Source organism: Sebastes fasciatus, chromosome 19 (genome assembly GCF_043250625.1).
Source record: "Sebastes fasciatus isolate fSebFas1 chromosome 19, fSebFas1.pri, whole genome shotgun sequence".
Lineage (NCBI taxonomy): Eukaryota > Metazoa > Chordata > Actinopteri > Perciformes > Sebastidae > Sebastes > Sebastes fasciatus.
The window spans coordinates 20,662,812-20,678,871 of NC_133813.1; the positions used below are offsets into that span (position 1 = coordinate 20,662,812).

The 16,060-nt window shown below is 39.8% G+C and overlaps 1 protein-coding gene across 2 annotated transcripts; it reads right to left on the reverse strand.

The window, feature by feature from the left end:
- Positions 1-9,528: 9,528 nt before the first annotated feature.
- On the reverse strand, positions 9,529-15,177 carry stard7 (StAR related lipid transfer domain containing 7). 2 transcript variants are annotated; one of them, XR_012591568.1, is made up of 9 exons: positions 14,239-15,170; positions 12,860-13,026; positions 12,716-12,765; positions 12,133-12,243; positions 11,823-11,905; positions 11,613-11,712; positions 11,424-11,508; positions 10,903-11,149; positions 10,401-10,528 (listed from the first exon to the last, which is right to left on the reverse strand). XR_012591568.1 is itself a non-coding variant. In XM_074617096.1 (8 exons), the coding sequence occupies exons 1-8, from the start codon at positions 14,697-14,699 to the stop codon at positions 10,992-10,994; spliced, it is 1,215 nt and encodes a 404-aa protein (XP_074473197.1). In that variant the 5' UTR covers positions 14,700-15,177; the 3' UTR covers positions 9,529-10,991. The 2 variants fall into 2 exon arrangements, 1 of the variants encoding a protein (XP_074473197.1); XM_074617096.1 differs by having other exon boundaries at positions 9,529-11,149; positions 14,239-15,177.
- Between the last annotated feature and the right edge of the window lie 883 nt (positions 15,178-16,060).

The window sequence follows — 16,060 nt, forward strand, 5'->3', positions numbered from 1 at the left end:
TTCTGCTGTCTTGTACAGTTTTTTTTTTTATCCAGCTTTTCAAATAAAGATATATTGCACAACTCTTCTCCAGTGCACCATGCGGCTATCTTGCCTTCCTCAGTGAAGGTCCAGTGTTAACATGTATGTGTAAAGTGAAGCCAGGCACAGTTTTTTCTCTCTATTTAAATCCAGATGATCTAATGTGCTACATGTGGTCCGCCACAGAAATGTTGCGTCGTTAAATCCTGTGCTCCATCACGGTAACACGGTCTCCTTCAGAAACGCAGCAGCACTAAGCAACAGCACTAACCACGACCATTTCAGTCTGGCTCAGAGAAAAGAAGTCATTTGAAAGCCCTGTCCAGCTAAACGATTTATGTGACATTGATGATGAGGGCAGTTATTCAGGCTGCTGGTCCACCCCCCCCCCCTCTCTCTCGCTGGTAGGGACGGCCACTCAGGTTAATCAGTTCATTCACTCAGACGCAGTCTGGGGACATTGTACGCCAGCTGTTCACAACTAACAAGACTCCACAGAGCAAAATAAAGAACATTTCATCAGAGCTATGGGAGCACTTCTGGAGACTCGTATAATCTGATGTCGATATGTTGCAACCTGCATGGAGTGTGGTGGCCATTTTGTGTCTGAGCACCTCATACTTGCCGGTGATTCAGTGGATTGCACCAGTGCATATGCAAGTATAGTCTATGGTGTGATATAGTCAGGTTTGAAGAATTAATTCTCCACACTTTGTTGAACTAAACAATAAAGAAACATACAATTCAGCCTGATATGAGCTATTTTTGTAGCATTTAATTTGCTGCAAAGTTATTGTACTGGCTGTTATAACTTAAGCTTTGTCTGTTTAAATAAACTGACCATTACATTTCATCTAATACACATAAAATGCGTCTGATGTCGACGTGTTGCAACCTGCATGAAGTGTGGTGGCCATTTTGTGTCTGAGCACCGTGATTCAGTGGATGGCGCCATATGCAAGTATATAGACTATGATATGCTGCAGTCAGATGGAAATTTGAAGAAAAAAGACTAAATATAATAATAGAGAATAGAATAAAGACATTTCAGCTCTGTCTGATTTAATACATTTAATTAGATATTGCACATAAAATGCATCCAACAGGAAGAGCTAGGTGTGTAAAGATATACAAAATAACTTTGTAGCAGTACAAAATATCCAAAACCAAAACAGCAACTTTAACAATCTTGTATATCTGCATTTACCAAAAGAATATGAAATCATAGCTACAATGTGGAGTAACAAATAAAAAGTGATCTCAACATTTGATCCCCAATGAAATTAATCCACTTTGCGAACCACAAAAAATGTCCCCGTTCATATATAAGAAGCCATTTAATTGTCAGATTTGTCCATTAATTACTGGCTACACTGTGTCTGATTCTGAACAATCTTGTATTTAAATATGCAACAGGATTCATGGACATATATTAAAAGCCAGACAACACTTGCTACAACACTTTAATGGTCAACGAGGATTCTACCAAGTGTATCTGATGTTAAAAACGACAGTTCTTACTGAGAGAACACACTTTTTGTTGGAAAAGCTGCAGTGGTGGAGGGTATGGCATGCCTGTCCCGCAGCAGCAGCAGCAGGAGACACCATCCCCCCCCCCCCCCCTTTTACCCTGTAAATTATAGCAGCACTTTAGCTAATGAAAGAGTTGAAGACCGGGCACTAATAAAAGCCATTAAGTGAATAAAGCACTTCCCCTCTAACAAAATTAAAGAATCTACCCATTTGGAGAGGGAGGACTCTGTATTAATATTTATGAAATGCGGAACCGGCGGCCCCCCCAAACTCAACCCAACCAACGTCCAATCCCAGCCTGACCAAGTCCTCCTAGCCAGTGCACCTATCCCAAGAGAACACCACCAACCCCTCCTAGCTTGAAGGAGGGGCAGGAGATGGGGACTTCAAGGGTGCTGAGGACGCAGTCAGGACAGTCTGTCTCCAGTTGAGCAAGCTGGAAGACCACAAGAACACAGCTCAGAACTCCCAGTCGACTTCATCGCTCCTCAGCCGGCTGCAACACCAACACCAACTTTGGGGACCAGAGGACGGAAAGGTGGGTTTCTTGGAAAGACCAGATGTAAAGAAGTGAGTTTCCTAAAGACGGCAGCTGGAGGTTTTCAGTAAAATACAGAGTAGGTTATGACTTAAGTCTCACATTTGTATCACATTTGTAGCGTTGTATTGATAGTTTGTTGGGTTGTGACCCTTTAGTCTGAAGAATATTTGATGTCATTTCTTTGCTTTAAATCAGATAAGAACATTTTAACATTCTTTAGTCAAATTTGGAAATAGATTCTGAGAAGTTTGAAGTCCTTCTCCTGAAAGACATTGATTGCGGTGATCCATGAAGAAAGAAAAAAACCCCACCAAAAACAAGGTAAGGACTCATAATTATGTATCACAATCATCCATGCATAAAAGAAACATCACGCCATCCCATCAGCCACACTGCATCCCTTTCAAACATCCTCATTGTTCTGGAAAAACAGAAGTCTGTTTCACTGCCGCCGCCCACCATTTTCACCCAAAGTAACTCCCATTTCCGCGCCATTTGGTCAACTACAAATGTCTCTTTTGGTTCATCCATATGCATTGTGGTGTAATTTCATCATACAAAGTGGTTCAGTTGCCAGAGCTCTAAGTTGATTATCGCACTATGCCCTCTCATTTTAGTAAGATGTCCCAGGGGAGCTGAAAGAGAAGGTAACAAGATTGTCAAACCTTTTGGAGAAACAGCTGTCTTCTTAGCTTGATGGTATCATGACTCTTGACATTGCACTCAGTGACCGTTAACATGGTTAGGACTAAATTGCCAGAAGGGGTCTTTACACTAGAAGGACAGCAAATGTCCTGAGATGGACAACAGCAATAACTATCATTCTTGGGTCCATTGGTATCTCTAGCCACCAAGACTTCTTTTTTAGTCAATTACATGTAAAATCTTTAGAGACTGGACTCTATGAGATGAAGGATGAATTACCCAAAGTCTGTTTCCATTGATAAGTTGAAGAACATGCAACAGACTGATGGAAAACTGATTTGATTACGCCACCCTTCCTCAGGCCTGCTGTGAATCTTTTCTTGAAAATGTTTAATGTTTGAGTTTTTAGACTTTTTCTTAGACTTTTTTTTAGACGTCGTGTCTGGTGGAGTCGGGCGCGAAGGGCGGGAGGGTGGGGTTTGACGCAGTTTGTGCGCAGGAAGGGTGTAGCCCTTTTTTTCCGCAGTGAGTGTGACCTATGACTAATCGTTTTCTTTTTTAATCCTGCAGATGTTCTTAGCTGCAACCATGTTACAATTAATTTCTAATCATTGTGTGAACCAATGGTGTCTTTTTTTGACAATCTATCCATGAGCTCGGATCTCCTCCCTCACACTTTTGGACGTTTTCGCCTCTTGGACTTCAGATACAAATCGAGCCGTGGGATTGTCCTTCAACTGCAAGAAAATACTTTGACAATTTCTTTTTAGGAGTTTTAATACTTGATGAGTTGGTTGACGACAGCAAAAAAATATATATATTCTGTTTCACTGATTTTCTCCCTTTAATTCCAGCTACATTTAAACCAAATAACAAAGCTTTCACGATCCTCGGATGCCTTGATATGTAGAGCTGGATCCCGTGCTATCTGTGTTTTTTGTGTGTGTCTTTGCCCAGGACCCCATTGTGCTTGATCTAACCATGCAGTTTGCTTCTGTCCATGGTTGTGCCAAGCACCTTGGAGGCTTGTGAGCACTATCGGCCTTCTGTTGCGAACTCCCGAGCTATTTAAAAAAACTTTGATTTTCATTTTCATGTCAGTAATGTACTTGTGCATTTTTTAAATGTAGAAATATACATGAAATGAACTCCAAAATAGGGCAATAAAGCTTAAATACTTGGAGAGAATTAAGACTATAAGGTATGAACAAGAGGAACATGGCTCTATCTTGGTTTTTATTCTTATTCCTGTTGTTTTATCTCATTATGTACTCTACGATTTAGGGCAATAAATATCGTCTATACATCACGTGTTTTTTATTGGCTTTTTTATGTTGAATGAAGGGCAAACATGTATTTTAAAAAGAGAGAAAGAGAGAGAGAGAGAGAGAGAGTGAGAGAGAGAGAGAGAGAGAGTGGGGCTCAAAGAGTTTATAGCCATCATGAAGATAAAACAGTCATTTTCTAAAAGCTGGTTGGTGTCAATATGGCAGATTTGTGGAAACGATTAATTACTGTAAGTGCTCTGTGGCTTTTAACTATATGGCTCATAATTTCAGACAGTGGAGGTCATATATTAAAACAATGTGCACCCTGTTAAGACTGCGGACACTTCACTGATCTGTAAATCAAACCCTGAGACTTACGAGCTCATGTGTTTTAGACGAAGGGAGTTTATGTTCTTGAAATGATGATCAAATTATATTGGTTTTGTTTCTATACAGTGCTTATTTATCAGTCTATGTTGTCCAATAAGTCAAATCACAACTAGTGCATTTAACCAATAAATTCTCAATGTATAAACCAGACTCGTCCTTTCTTTATGACTCTTATTTTAATGAATTCAGTCTTCACAGACACTTCAAGCACTGCAGGCATTACAAAATATTGATGTCAAATGTTTGACTTTGAATCACTGAATGGCCATTATTGCAATGAAGTACACCAAGAGCTGTGTCTTGTCATGTTGTAGCCTCTTGAGTCAATGCACTCTATCCTGGAGACATAATTATTAATGCATTTGTCATGTCCAATATATTACCAGAAAAATACACCTTCATTTGTAGGAATATATTTTGACTGCTATTTAAAATGATAGATTGTCATTGTTGGTTATGCCTTTATTTTATCGGATTGCACTCTCACTGTGGATGGGGTGATGTAATTCTTCAATCGTTGCTGCCACCTTGAATGCAGTTATTATATTTATTATTTCAAATACAATTTATCAAATGCATTTAATAAAAAAAAAAACATCAATAACCTTTTTTCACAGCAGACATTGTCAGAGAAGGAAAAGCACAAGTGTTACTATCAACATTACTATTTACTATTTCACTTTCTCCTGTGTCTCAAATGTAAAACCGAAATAGGTACCTTAACCCATTGACTTTGGTCGTGTTGTAAATGACAGAAGTACTGGTCTGAATATTATGTGAAATGGAAAAAATATTTGATAAGGATTTAGAAATGAATCCAATGTCTTTGATTTTAGGAATCCCAAGTACAAATATAACCACTGCAGCCAACAAAAGGTCATATAACATTCTTACATTTGCTGCTAGAAAACATATATTACTACAGTGGATTAGTGATAAGAAACCCTCTGTACAAGGCTGGCGTAAAGTCATATTTGAGATGGTCCCTTTGGAATGTCTCACAAATATTCTACATGCCAAAGTAGATCAGTTCCACAATATTTGGCAGCCCTATCTAACTATGGACTATTTCCTATGACCTCCTATATATATTCTTTGATCTGAGCTGTACCAGTGTTTGTTTGTTTGTTGTTTTTTTTGTTTTTTTATTCTTGTTCTTATTGTGTTTGTGAAAATAAAAAAAAACAATAAACATATTATAAAAAAAACAACATCAACAACTAGTGCCCAATGTAAGTGCCCTGATGTGATTTTTTTAATCCAACATTGAAGAATAAAACTAACAAAGTTATCTACAATGCATTTACTCATACGAACACATTACCACATCATTCCCATTAAAGTAAGTTAACTTAAACTGACTTATTTCCGTTAAATATATAAAGTATATATATATATAAAGTAGATCAGTTCTACAATATTTGGCAGCCCTATCTGAATTATGTTGGACCTTATCTCTCCTCCATTATCTCACAAGGAGTCTCCTGAACATGAACTCATATATCCTGTGACTTGTGATCCTGCACTATGGACTATTTCCTATGACCTCCTATATACATTTTTTGATCTGAGCTGTACCAGTATTTGTTTTTGTTTTTTTGTTTTTTATTCTTATTCTTATTGTGTTTGTGAAAATAAAAAAAACAATAAAGATATTGTAAAAAAAACAAAAAACATTACTATTTAAGTGTCCCAGTAAACTATGACAACAAGGTGGGTTTCCATCCAAATGTAGTGCTAGTTTTAATCAAAAATCTGCAAAAAAAAATGAAAATGAATGCTTGTTTCCATCCACTACTGTTATGCAGTTATTAGGAGTTGGTTCATTGAGATAAGCAGCAGGTGGTGCCTATTCTGCAGAAGAAGAGGACGCAATAAGATGAGGTCATTAAAAGACCGCCAGTCGGACCGCAAACCGTGAAAAACAATCAAACAATGTAGAAAACTGGATGTAAATGTGACATTTCTGTTTGTTCCATGTGTTAATGTGAGGTTGGTTGCATCAGATATGTGTGGAGCGATGAGGAGACACTTTAAATCTGCTGTGTTTCGTCTCTTCAGCCGAGCAGAAGCTTCACTGGACGTAAGTCACATGATTCATTACGTCATAATTTATTGGCTAAATCTGTTTCGCAAAATTAATTTACAAATATTAACGCAAACATTACAATTACAGAGTTATATCTGAACTGAGCAGATACCACGTTAAACATAAAACAATTACACAGACAATACAAAAGAATTAAACAGAATAAATCATAAAAAAAAAAAAAAAATGATACATAAAGTAAAAAATAAGATAAATCTTTTTCTTTTTTCTCTTTTTTTTTTTTAATTGATTAAGCGATTTTTAGTTATAGGGTCAGATAAGTTTCTAGTCAAATATAGAGATTTTTGACATATTTGGATTTCATTCATTTCAGGGACTTAAAGGGACTGTTTGTATCTTCTTACACGTATAAATCAATTCGGGTCGGTGTCCCATGCGCGCTCACGTGTGGCTGCGCTGTTCAGACAAGACTCCAACACAAACTACACAGAAGCACCAAAACCGCAAAGTTATATCTAGTGAAGCCCGTCTTGCAAAACAGTGTTGGCCACAGTCTGAGGACGCGGGGGAGACCGTAGCTTTGGTCTCCAGGGCCGGAGTCTCTGCTGTACTCTGCTCCTCTGCTCCTCTGCCTGCCTGCCTTCACTCACATCACCGCGCAAATTCTCACTCTCTCGCTCCACCTCACGTGCATGAGCGCACACTACACACTGCCGAAGAGTTAGTAGCTCTGAGAATATCTAGTGAATGTACAGTGGACGTTTGTGCAGAAATAACTGCTGCAGCTCCTCCAGACAAACAGAGGTTTCCCGTGTCTTGTGAAGTGACGGGGCTCCGCAACGAGTTACGTTATCGTCTTCGACCGGGTGCCGGTGTCTCCCTCCGGCCGCGGTTAGGAGGCTGAAGCAAGAAAAGCCAACACTAGGATCAGCATTGATTCATGGAGAGACCTTCGTCTGGTCAGCTAGCATTACTGCCAAGCAGGTGAAATATAGAGTGATATTGTGGTTTTAGCTGACGTGTGTCGCCTCACTGTTTTGACGGATGCTCGCTCACATTCACGTAGCGTGTGCACACGGGCGAGCGCGAGCAACAGGACACTGGCTTTCGTTGACTTTACGGCCACAGGTGTCGCTGTTACAATCAATTTCTGATTCTTACAAACAGTCCCTTTAATATAGAGATGAGTTTCATTAACACATGAGGATAGGTGGGGTCTTAAAACATTTAGCCCTATGAATAAAGAATTTGGCTAAAATTAGTAAAACATGAATCATTATTTCAAATGTTTTTTGGCACACATTTCTGTCAGGTAAGCACAGCAACGCCTTTCAAGGAAGCCTCTCAAAACCCCAAAGTTTGATTGCTAACAATTTCTGCGTGGACATTTACTTATTTAGAAAACAAAGTTTTGAAATAATTATATATTTTAAAAGTATAATTAAAATGCTATTTTTTATATTTTTTTAGCTGCTATATACAATACTAACTTAACTTAACTGTACAATAATTTGTGCAATAATTCAACTGTTAATGTTGAAAAACTGTTCAACAATTAATACTGCATTTAAAAAAATATTCTTATTTCATTCTTATTTATATAATTCTTGCATTTATATTTACCACACTTAATAGATCCCACTTCTCAGCATTTTGCATTAACTTATTTGCACTGTGGTTATACGTTATATACTGTATGTCTTAATGCAAATATTTGTACATATTTCTTATATTCTTATTTTTATTTTATTATTTACATGTATATTTCTCTACACATATTGTTAGCATTATGTACATAATTTGCTCCTTTATTTCTATTTTCTTACATTTCTTTATGTTTATAGAAGAGCAAGTGCAACGCCCCAATTTCCTCCTGGGGATCAGTAAAGTATTTCTAAAATGCTAGTTTCTAACAACAGCTACTCACAACTACATATAAGATGATTACTATGTAGTACATACTGTATAGTATTAGTATGTAGTGTGGATTTGTTTTTTGCCACTAGAGTTGGTCTTGTTCCAAGCTGATAGGTTGAGCAGTGCTTTCAGTAAACTGCGAAGCTTGTCTGCAGTCTGTCGCTGACCTTATGCCCAGACAGGGAGAATAGGGTTTACAGATTATCCCATTAGTCTGGACTACGTTGGCTGCTTCGCACAAAAACAATGCTAATCACCCTTTTCTCTAACCAAGACAAAGAATGCTCTGCAATGAACGGCTGAACATAGAAAGATGCACATGAAGATGTTTATTTGATCCGATTAGTTGCTCATCCATTTCAATCAGTCTTGTAATCACAGTGCACCAGCTCATATCCACACAATCATTTTTATGTTGCTAAAGTAATTATCATGTGTATAGCTAATCACAACAAATGTAAAACAAACGAAACAGTATGAGACAACACTTTTAGACTACTGCAGGTGGCACACAGGTGTCTACAAATGACAGAGCATTAACAGTTACAGTACATTCGCAAGCTGAACATTAGCAAACGTTGCATGTTTAATTGGGATATTATTCTAGTTATTTTTTTTTGGGGGGGCATTTTCCATTTTTATGACAGGACAGTGGATAGAGTCTTGAAAGGGGGGAGAGAGAGAGTGGATGCGGAAAGGGCCACAGGCCGGATTCGAACCCGGGCCGCCGCGGTCAGGACCAAGCCTTAATACATGGACGCCCGCTCTACCAACTGAGCTAACCCAGGCGCCTAATTGGGATATTATGATCGCTTTAAAGTCTCTCAGTTTTGTTTCACCACACAAGAGATAAATATAAAAAAACAAGCATTTCCCTCCTCACACTTTCAGCATATCTGTGTCTCACAACTTCCACTGCCATTTTTTTTTTTAAATCAGATAGCTGGAAATACTTCACTACAGATACACATTTTTGAAACAGTGGGGACATTAATATTCCATACTCATACATGTGGGACCTTCACAAAAGTGGATCCCACGGCACCGCTTTATCTTGAGTTACTGCAGCTTTATTCACTCTGATGTACCAACAACACATAACTTTAGTACAAGATGAAATGTGTTTAAACACAAATGAATTTCAAGATATTTGTGCCGGATTGTCAGGCTGTAAACAGTGTACTTTATTAGGCGATGTTTTATTCCAAACAACGTGAGGCTCTTTGTACATTCATAACACCCCCTGCAAAATTCATTACAAAAGCAACATTGGGTGATTTGGAAGGATGAATATATATATAGTTTCAGTAGGACCCACATTAATAACAACAAACTGAAGATTCACAATGCAGGACAAATGTTACAGAGGGTTTTGTTAGCAGGGATTTCCAGTATTCAGGTTTTATGAATGTACAAGATCTACAGTAACACAAAAAAACACCCATGACTAACAGTACAAACTTCAGTGATGTCTGTTGTGGACACCCGGATAACAAATAGTTTCTGAGCTGAGAAAACTTAATATTTTGACCACAAATGAAATGCAAACGGATTGTGATGTGGCACAAGTGCTCCAAGTTTCTCTAAAAAGGGGTATTTGGTTTATTAAAATGCATCTCTGTAGGGCTGCCTTGCTAGGGAATCTACACTTCAGTGCATCAGTACCATTATACTTGAGGATTTATGTGGTTGTTATAAGACACTATGCCCCGAATGCAGAAGGACTGGTTTATCTTCAGAAGGCTGTTTTGTCAATGCTGGCAGTTTAGAACAGACGCGGTGCTGACAGCAAAACAATGCCATCCCCAAAACACAAAGAAGCCCGAGAGTTTACATTTTCAATTCTGTGGACAAATTTTCCAATAATGGCATCATGATATTTTTTCTTAATTCATCCCATCCAGTCATGTGAATATCAAATCACTAATGCTGCAAACCAAACAGGAAGAAACGTGGTACAAAGTATTCCACACAGAGGCCTCAATTCTTCATCAGTCAGCGTAGCAATCTTGGCCGTAGTTTTGTTTCAGTGATAATGTCCATCAGAAGCCAGTCAGTTACTGCTCTATATCCAGTACTGCACAACCTTTACCTCAACATCTCGCTGAAATCCTAATACAGTAATGTGGCTGCATGCGGTCAGAACAGCCTTTAAAGTTGAGCCTTGTTGAACAATGGAAGACAAGACATAGAACGTTAAAAAAGGGAGAAAGTGTTTTGGCAAAAGCATCTCTACAATTACGAATTTTGGCTCGATCTTACCAACGGTTCTGAGACATATTTCATTGCCAACAAGGCAAAAAAAAAAATGCCACGTCACATTGCCTGGCTACGCAAAAATAGTGCCAATGCCAGCAGTCTGGATGAATATTTCTATGGCAACATTTCCTCCAAAGGACATTAATGCTGTCATTAATAGTCCATAGTTCTTGTTATATCTCATCTACCAACCAATATAACCATGTCTACGGATGGACATACTGTATATTTGTCTTAAATGTCAGTTGCAACTTCCATTTGCAGTTCATGCAACCTACCCAAAAAGTTGGGGCTGGATGGTTTAATTGAGGTTCAAGTGCACATGAAAAACACCCAAACATAACCCCTGGTCTATAAAATGTCCATCTCAAGCGTAGATCTGTCCAGGTTTACTGTGGCGCTCCTGGCTCGGCTGGCGGTTGTTGTCGCTGGATTTAATAACGCCGGCGTAGTCGTAGATCCCCACTTCCAAGTTCTTGGCCCTCAAGGCAGCAATATGCAGCTTCTCCAGAAAATCTGGCATACCTGGCAGGTGCAAAGAGAGAGACTCCATATTATCAGTGTAAAATACCAATAGTCAGCGGGAATACATCAAATATATTCACACAAACCATAAAAATGCACAGAAATCTGAACGCAACAACAAAGAAAAATGCTAAACATTTGCCGGTTCCAAGTGTGAGGATTTGTTGCTTAATATTGTAGATGGAATATGGACAAAAACTATTGAAATTTGATTGCGAAAAAAAAAATCATTACATACAGCCCTAAGAAGTTTCAACAAGGGAAAAGAGCTCACCACTTGACACCATCCAGCTCACACAGTAACGGGGAAAGACAGTCTGAGGATCGTCACTGTAGGTCAGCAGGTAATCAAATCCATTCTGTAAAGAAAGAAAAAACACACGTCAAACTCAGTGGCTACAAAACACAGGATGATGGATGCAATTTAAAGTAATTTGTGAAGCAAAACATTCACACTACAAACCTCATCAAAGGACTTGTGAGGGCGGATGACCATCTTTGACTGGTATGCATGGACTCTCACAAAATCCTGAGACTCTGGTACTCTGGGATGCTGCACAGCTCTGTACAACAGAATTACAAAAATAAAAAGATTTTGAAAAAACAGAAGTTACTAATTTAGTAATGTGTCAAAAACTAAACCATATCTGATGCATTATTTTTTAAGTCCCACCTGGATACCAGGACCATCAGGTTGTTTTCTACGTCAACATCATAGCGGCGCACATACACATAGTCCCTCGAGTACATGGGATACTGTGAGGGGAGATTAAACAACGTTAAATATCAGCTGACAATCTAAAATGAAAACTGATGGATATGCTGAAACTTGGCTAGCAGTCGCTCTTAACCACATGTTAAACCAAAGGTCAATCATGTTTACTTTTACAAAAAAATAAGGAAATGTTCCCTGTAAACACACATTACGTAGGTCAAACAGCCTCCTCCCTTAACGCATTATATAGCAGTTAACAGAAACTCACAGGAAAGTGTGTGGCCCAGTGCACAACTTCAGAGCCTGTAGAGACGTCTCTGTCCACCACTTCAAGCTTGATAACCAGTGCATCCCACTTCTTTCTGTACTCTGTATCCAACTGGGGGAAAGGGGAAAACATAAGTCAAGGTTACGGTGCTTAATATAGCACATGGAGCGAGTGTTACAGGTGCTTTTGTGTTGAACACAAGCAGAGTAAACATGTTGGTTGTGCAAGAGGAGCAGGGTAATGGAAATGCAAAACAAGCTGCCATAAATATACCATAAACACAATCCATGAAAAAATTAGATGTGAAAAGCCCACTGCTATAAATATTAAATCTTCAACCAAATTACTGCCATTACTAGTTGGATCCGCTTGCATGTTTGTAATGTTATTTTAGTAATACAAAGATTTCCCATGGGTCATCAGTCAGACCTCTGGCGTGAAGCGATTGCTGCACTCTAAAACCCTGATAAGGAATTGTAAGCCAGTACCACAGTAGAATAAGTTATCCTTTTCACTTCATTTCTTCATTAATTGAAACCGACATATTCCTAATAGCACATAAGGACATTTGAGAAGTCTGTACCTGTACATTGAAGAACTGCCTTGGGGTGACATCATTGTAGGAGCCCAAAACTGAAAAGAAAAAGAACTCAAGAGTTAGTTAAATGTGTGCTTTATCTGCGTTTCAGAGACCTGGTTACACATGTGAGATTGTGAGTTGGCTGACCTCTGTATTCATAGAGGTGACTGTTGAGTATGGGCCGCTTCCACACTTTGAAGCTTTTTTTCTCCATCACGACTTCCCAGTCAGGTTCAAGTTGTCCGGCTGCTGTGCCCGAGGGTGTGTTGTTTTGACATTTTATGGCTTCCATCGCCTGTAGCTCAAGTCCACACCTTCAAATGGAAGCAAAACAACAGGACAGGTTGTTTTGCATACTGTACAGTTGGCAAAAGATATTATAGTCACATCAATATGGAATACAAAGGGAAGGAAAAAGTTTTATGAGGGTGTTGAGCTGCCAAAACAGAGTCAATGCTACTTTGCATAGTCTCTAACTACTTTCTCCAAATGATGCGGTTCTGATGATGATGACTATCTAACAAGATCTCATGTAGGTGTTTCTTCCTGTTATCTGTCATTCAATAGTGTGTCTGAGTCAACAAACCAACAAACCAACGCCGGTGAAAACATTACCTCCTTCCTATGCCTTTGGCCTTGGCAGAGGTAAACATGGGACAAGGGCAAATGCTGTGTGCACGAGGTTCTTTAAAAACATCTTTGTCTCATGGTCTTATGCACTTGTGGACTCAGAGGAGCCCCCATGTTAAAAAAATAATAATTCAGCAACAGTGCCCTCTTGGATGCCCCCATGGTAGATAAAACATGATAAAGTGCCCTCTAGGGTGCCCTCATGGTAGATAAAACATGATAAAGTGCCTTCTTGAATGCTCCTATGATGCATACAACATGTTGAAGTGCCGTCTAGGGTGCCCTTAAATGGAAAAAACATGATAAAGTGCCCTCTTGAATGCCCCTATGGTAGATAAAACGTGATTAAGTGCCCTCTGGGCGTAATTTGAGTAGAGAAAACATGATAAAGTGCCCTTTAGTCTAGGGTGCCCTACCAGTAGAGAAAACATGATTAAGTGACCCCTAATCTAGGGTGCCCTACCAGTAGAGCAAACCCTGTAAAGTGCCCTATAGTCTATGGTGCCCTGCCAGTAGAGAAAACACGATAAAGTGCCCTCTAGTCTAGGGTGCCCTGCCAGTAGAGAAAACACGATAAAGTGCCCTCTAGTCTAGGGTGCCCTGCCAGTAGAGAAAACACGATAAAGTGCCCTATAGTCTATGGTGCCCTGCCAGTAGAGAAAACCCTGTAAAGTGCCCTATAGTCTATGGTGCCCTGCCAGTAGAGAAAACATGATAAAGTGCCCCCTAGGGTGGCCCTAAAATTGAGAAAACATGATGCAGTACCATAGGCTGTCCTATGCTAAAAAAACTGTCTGTGTGCTGTGCACTTTTTATTTTTTTTGAGTCCACTACTGGTTTTATGATACTGAAATCCTTCACTCATCCATGTGTGCGTTTAGAGAAAGACATTATACCTGTGAATGTCCTCATCTTGAATCTTCTCACTCTCCCACATGAAGATCCCAGCCAGGGCCGCGAGGAGTTTCCCATTGGGTGAGTGCTTGCTCTGAAACCTGCGCCATATGTTGCCCACCAGGGTCCACCTGGTCCTCTCGGAGTACAGGTTGGAGTAAAGCTCGCCGATCTGGCAGGCACGCCGGAGCCTCTGTCCGGTCACAAAGCCGCAGTGGTCCGCAAATATGGAGAGCAGGCCCTTCCTCTTCTGGCCTGATCCCATTTTGGCCTCAGTGGCACCAACACCTGCCCTCTGGAGCCAGGACAGCAGCAGGCCCATGCCTCTGCCCAGCCACGGGACCCTCCTCTCCAGCTCGCCCTCCACCTCCACAGTCCGCTTGAAGGCTGACCTGCTGCTCTGAAGCCTCATGGTGTTTACACCGATCTCGCAGATGGGACGACGCGGCACAGAGTGCAACATGACGGTGGTGACCGTGAAAACACAAGTTCTCCAAAGACTAAGATAATAATAATAAACAGCAGCAAAGTGAGGTCACGTTAGCTAGCTAACGACCTAACGCAGCTAATGGTCTGCAGAGAAGCACCATGCATTACCTTTATACAGATGATTACACAGACTTTTGGCTAGCAAAAGTCATAATGTTACTCTGGTTGTAAGGTTATAGAGCTGTCTATAGTGGCTACGAGCACGCTGGTAGCATTAGCATTAGCTAACGTTATCTGTCACCTGGCATCTAGTGCGACACGGATAAACCACTCTCTACACTTACTTCTGAGTCCAAACTCTTAAAAACAGCACTGCGGATTTAATCGTCTACTGTAGCTCCAACACGTCTATCTACCTGTTTATCTCTCCTGCATTCAGCTTCACGTTTTTACAAACTCTTTAGGTGCGTTTGACCTCCCTTTCCTTACAGTCTCCCAGCTCTCCACACACCCACCCGGAAGTCCCGCCTTACACACTGTAAAGCGAGGCATTCATTGGCTGCTTGTTGTTCTAGCGCAATTCTGATTGGTCCCCAGTAGGTGCCTGTCACCAGCATGTGCGCTAGTCCAGTTTTTACCTTATTACGCCTCTACCAAATCTCCCCCCACCAGTTCCAGTTTCTTCCATGAACTGGGATCAGATTTTGCGTCACAGCTGCTCAGAGTTTAGGAGGAGAAGGTCATTTTCAAACCTGGTACAGGATCAGTGTATACAGAAAGCTGAGCCCAGACTGTTCAAACCATGGCTGTAAGTCACAAGTGTTAAGCAATGACTTCACCACGTGTGTTTGAGTTGGAAAGATCCTAAAGCCTAGAGCAGGGGTCAGTGACCTTTACTATCAAAAGAGACATTTTAGGCAATAAATAAATAAAAAATCTGCCTGGATCCTCAAAACATTATACAGCTTATACACAGCTTATTGTCCAAGTATATAGTATATACTGTAAGTCTAATGCAGTGAGGGCCAAAGTGCAAATGTACTACGGAATATTAGGGCCACATTGAGGAAACAAAATTTAAGATTTCCAGAATAAAGTCATAATATTACGAGAGAAAAAGAAAACACGTAAAATTACTACTTCATAATATTATGACTTTATTCTCATAATACTACGACTTTTTTCTCTTTAACTTATGACTTTATTCTCATATTACGACTTTTTTTTCTCGTAAACCTATGTCTTTATTCTCGTAAACCTATGTCTTTATTCTCAAAATCTCAGATTATTATTTTTTCCTCAATGTGGCCCTAATACGCCGTCGTACCATAGACCTACAACAATGATAAATAAAAATGAAAATGTAAACAAAAAACAGTTACTCATTTCCATTTT

Bases quoted from the DNA above. Each gene is read 5' to 3' on its own strand.
- stard7 (XM_074617096.1), bottom strand. From the start codon at position 14,699: ATGTTGCACTCTGTGCCGCGTCGTCCCATCTGCGAGATCGGTGTAAAC. The intron at 11,906-12,132 runs GTGAGTTTCTGT...CTCCCCTCACAG, and splicing joins ACTGGGCCACACACTTTCCT to TATCCCATGTACTCGAGGGA. The intron at 11,509-11,612 runs GTTTGTAGTGTG...CTTTCTTTACAG, and splicing joins CTCACAAGTCCTTTGATGAG to AATGGATTTGATTACCTGCT.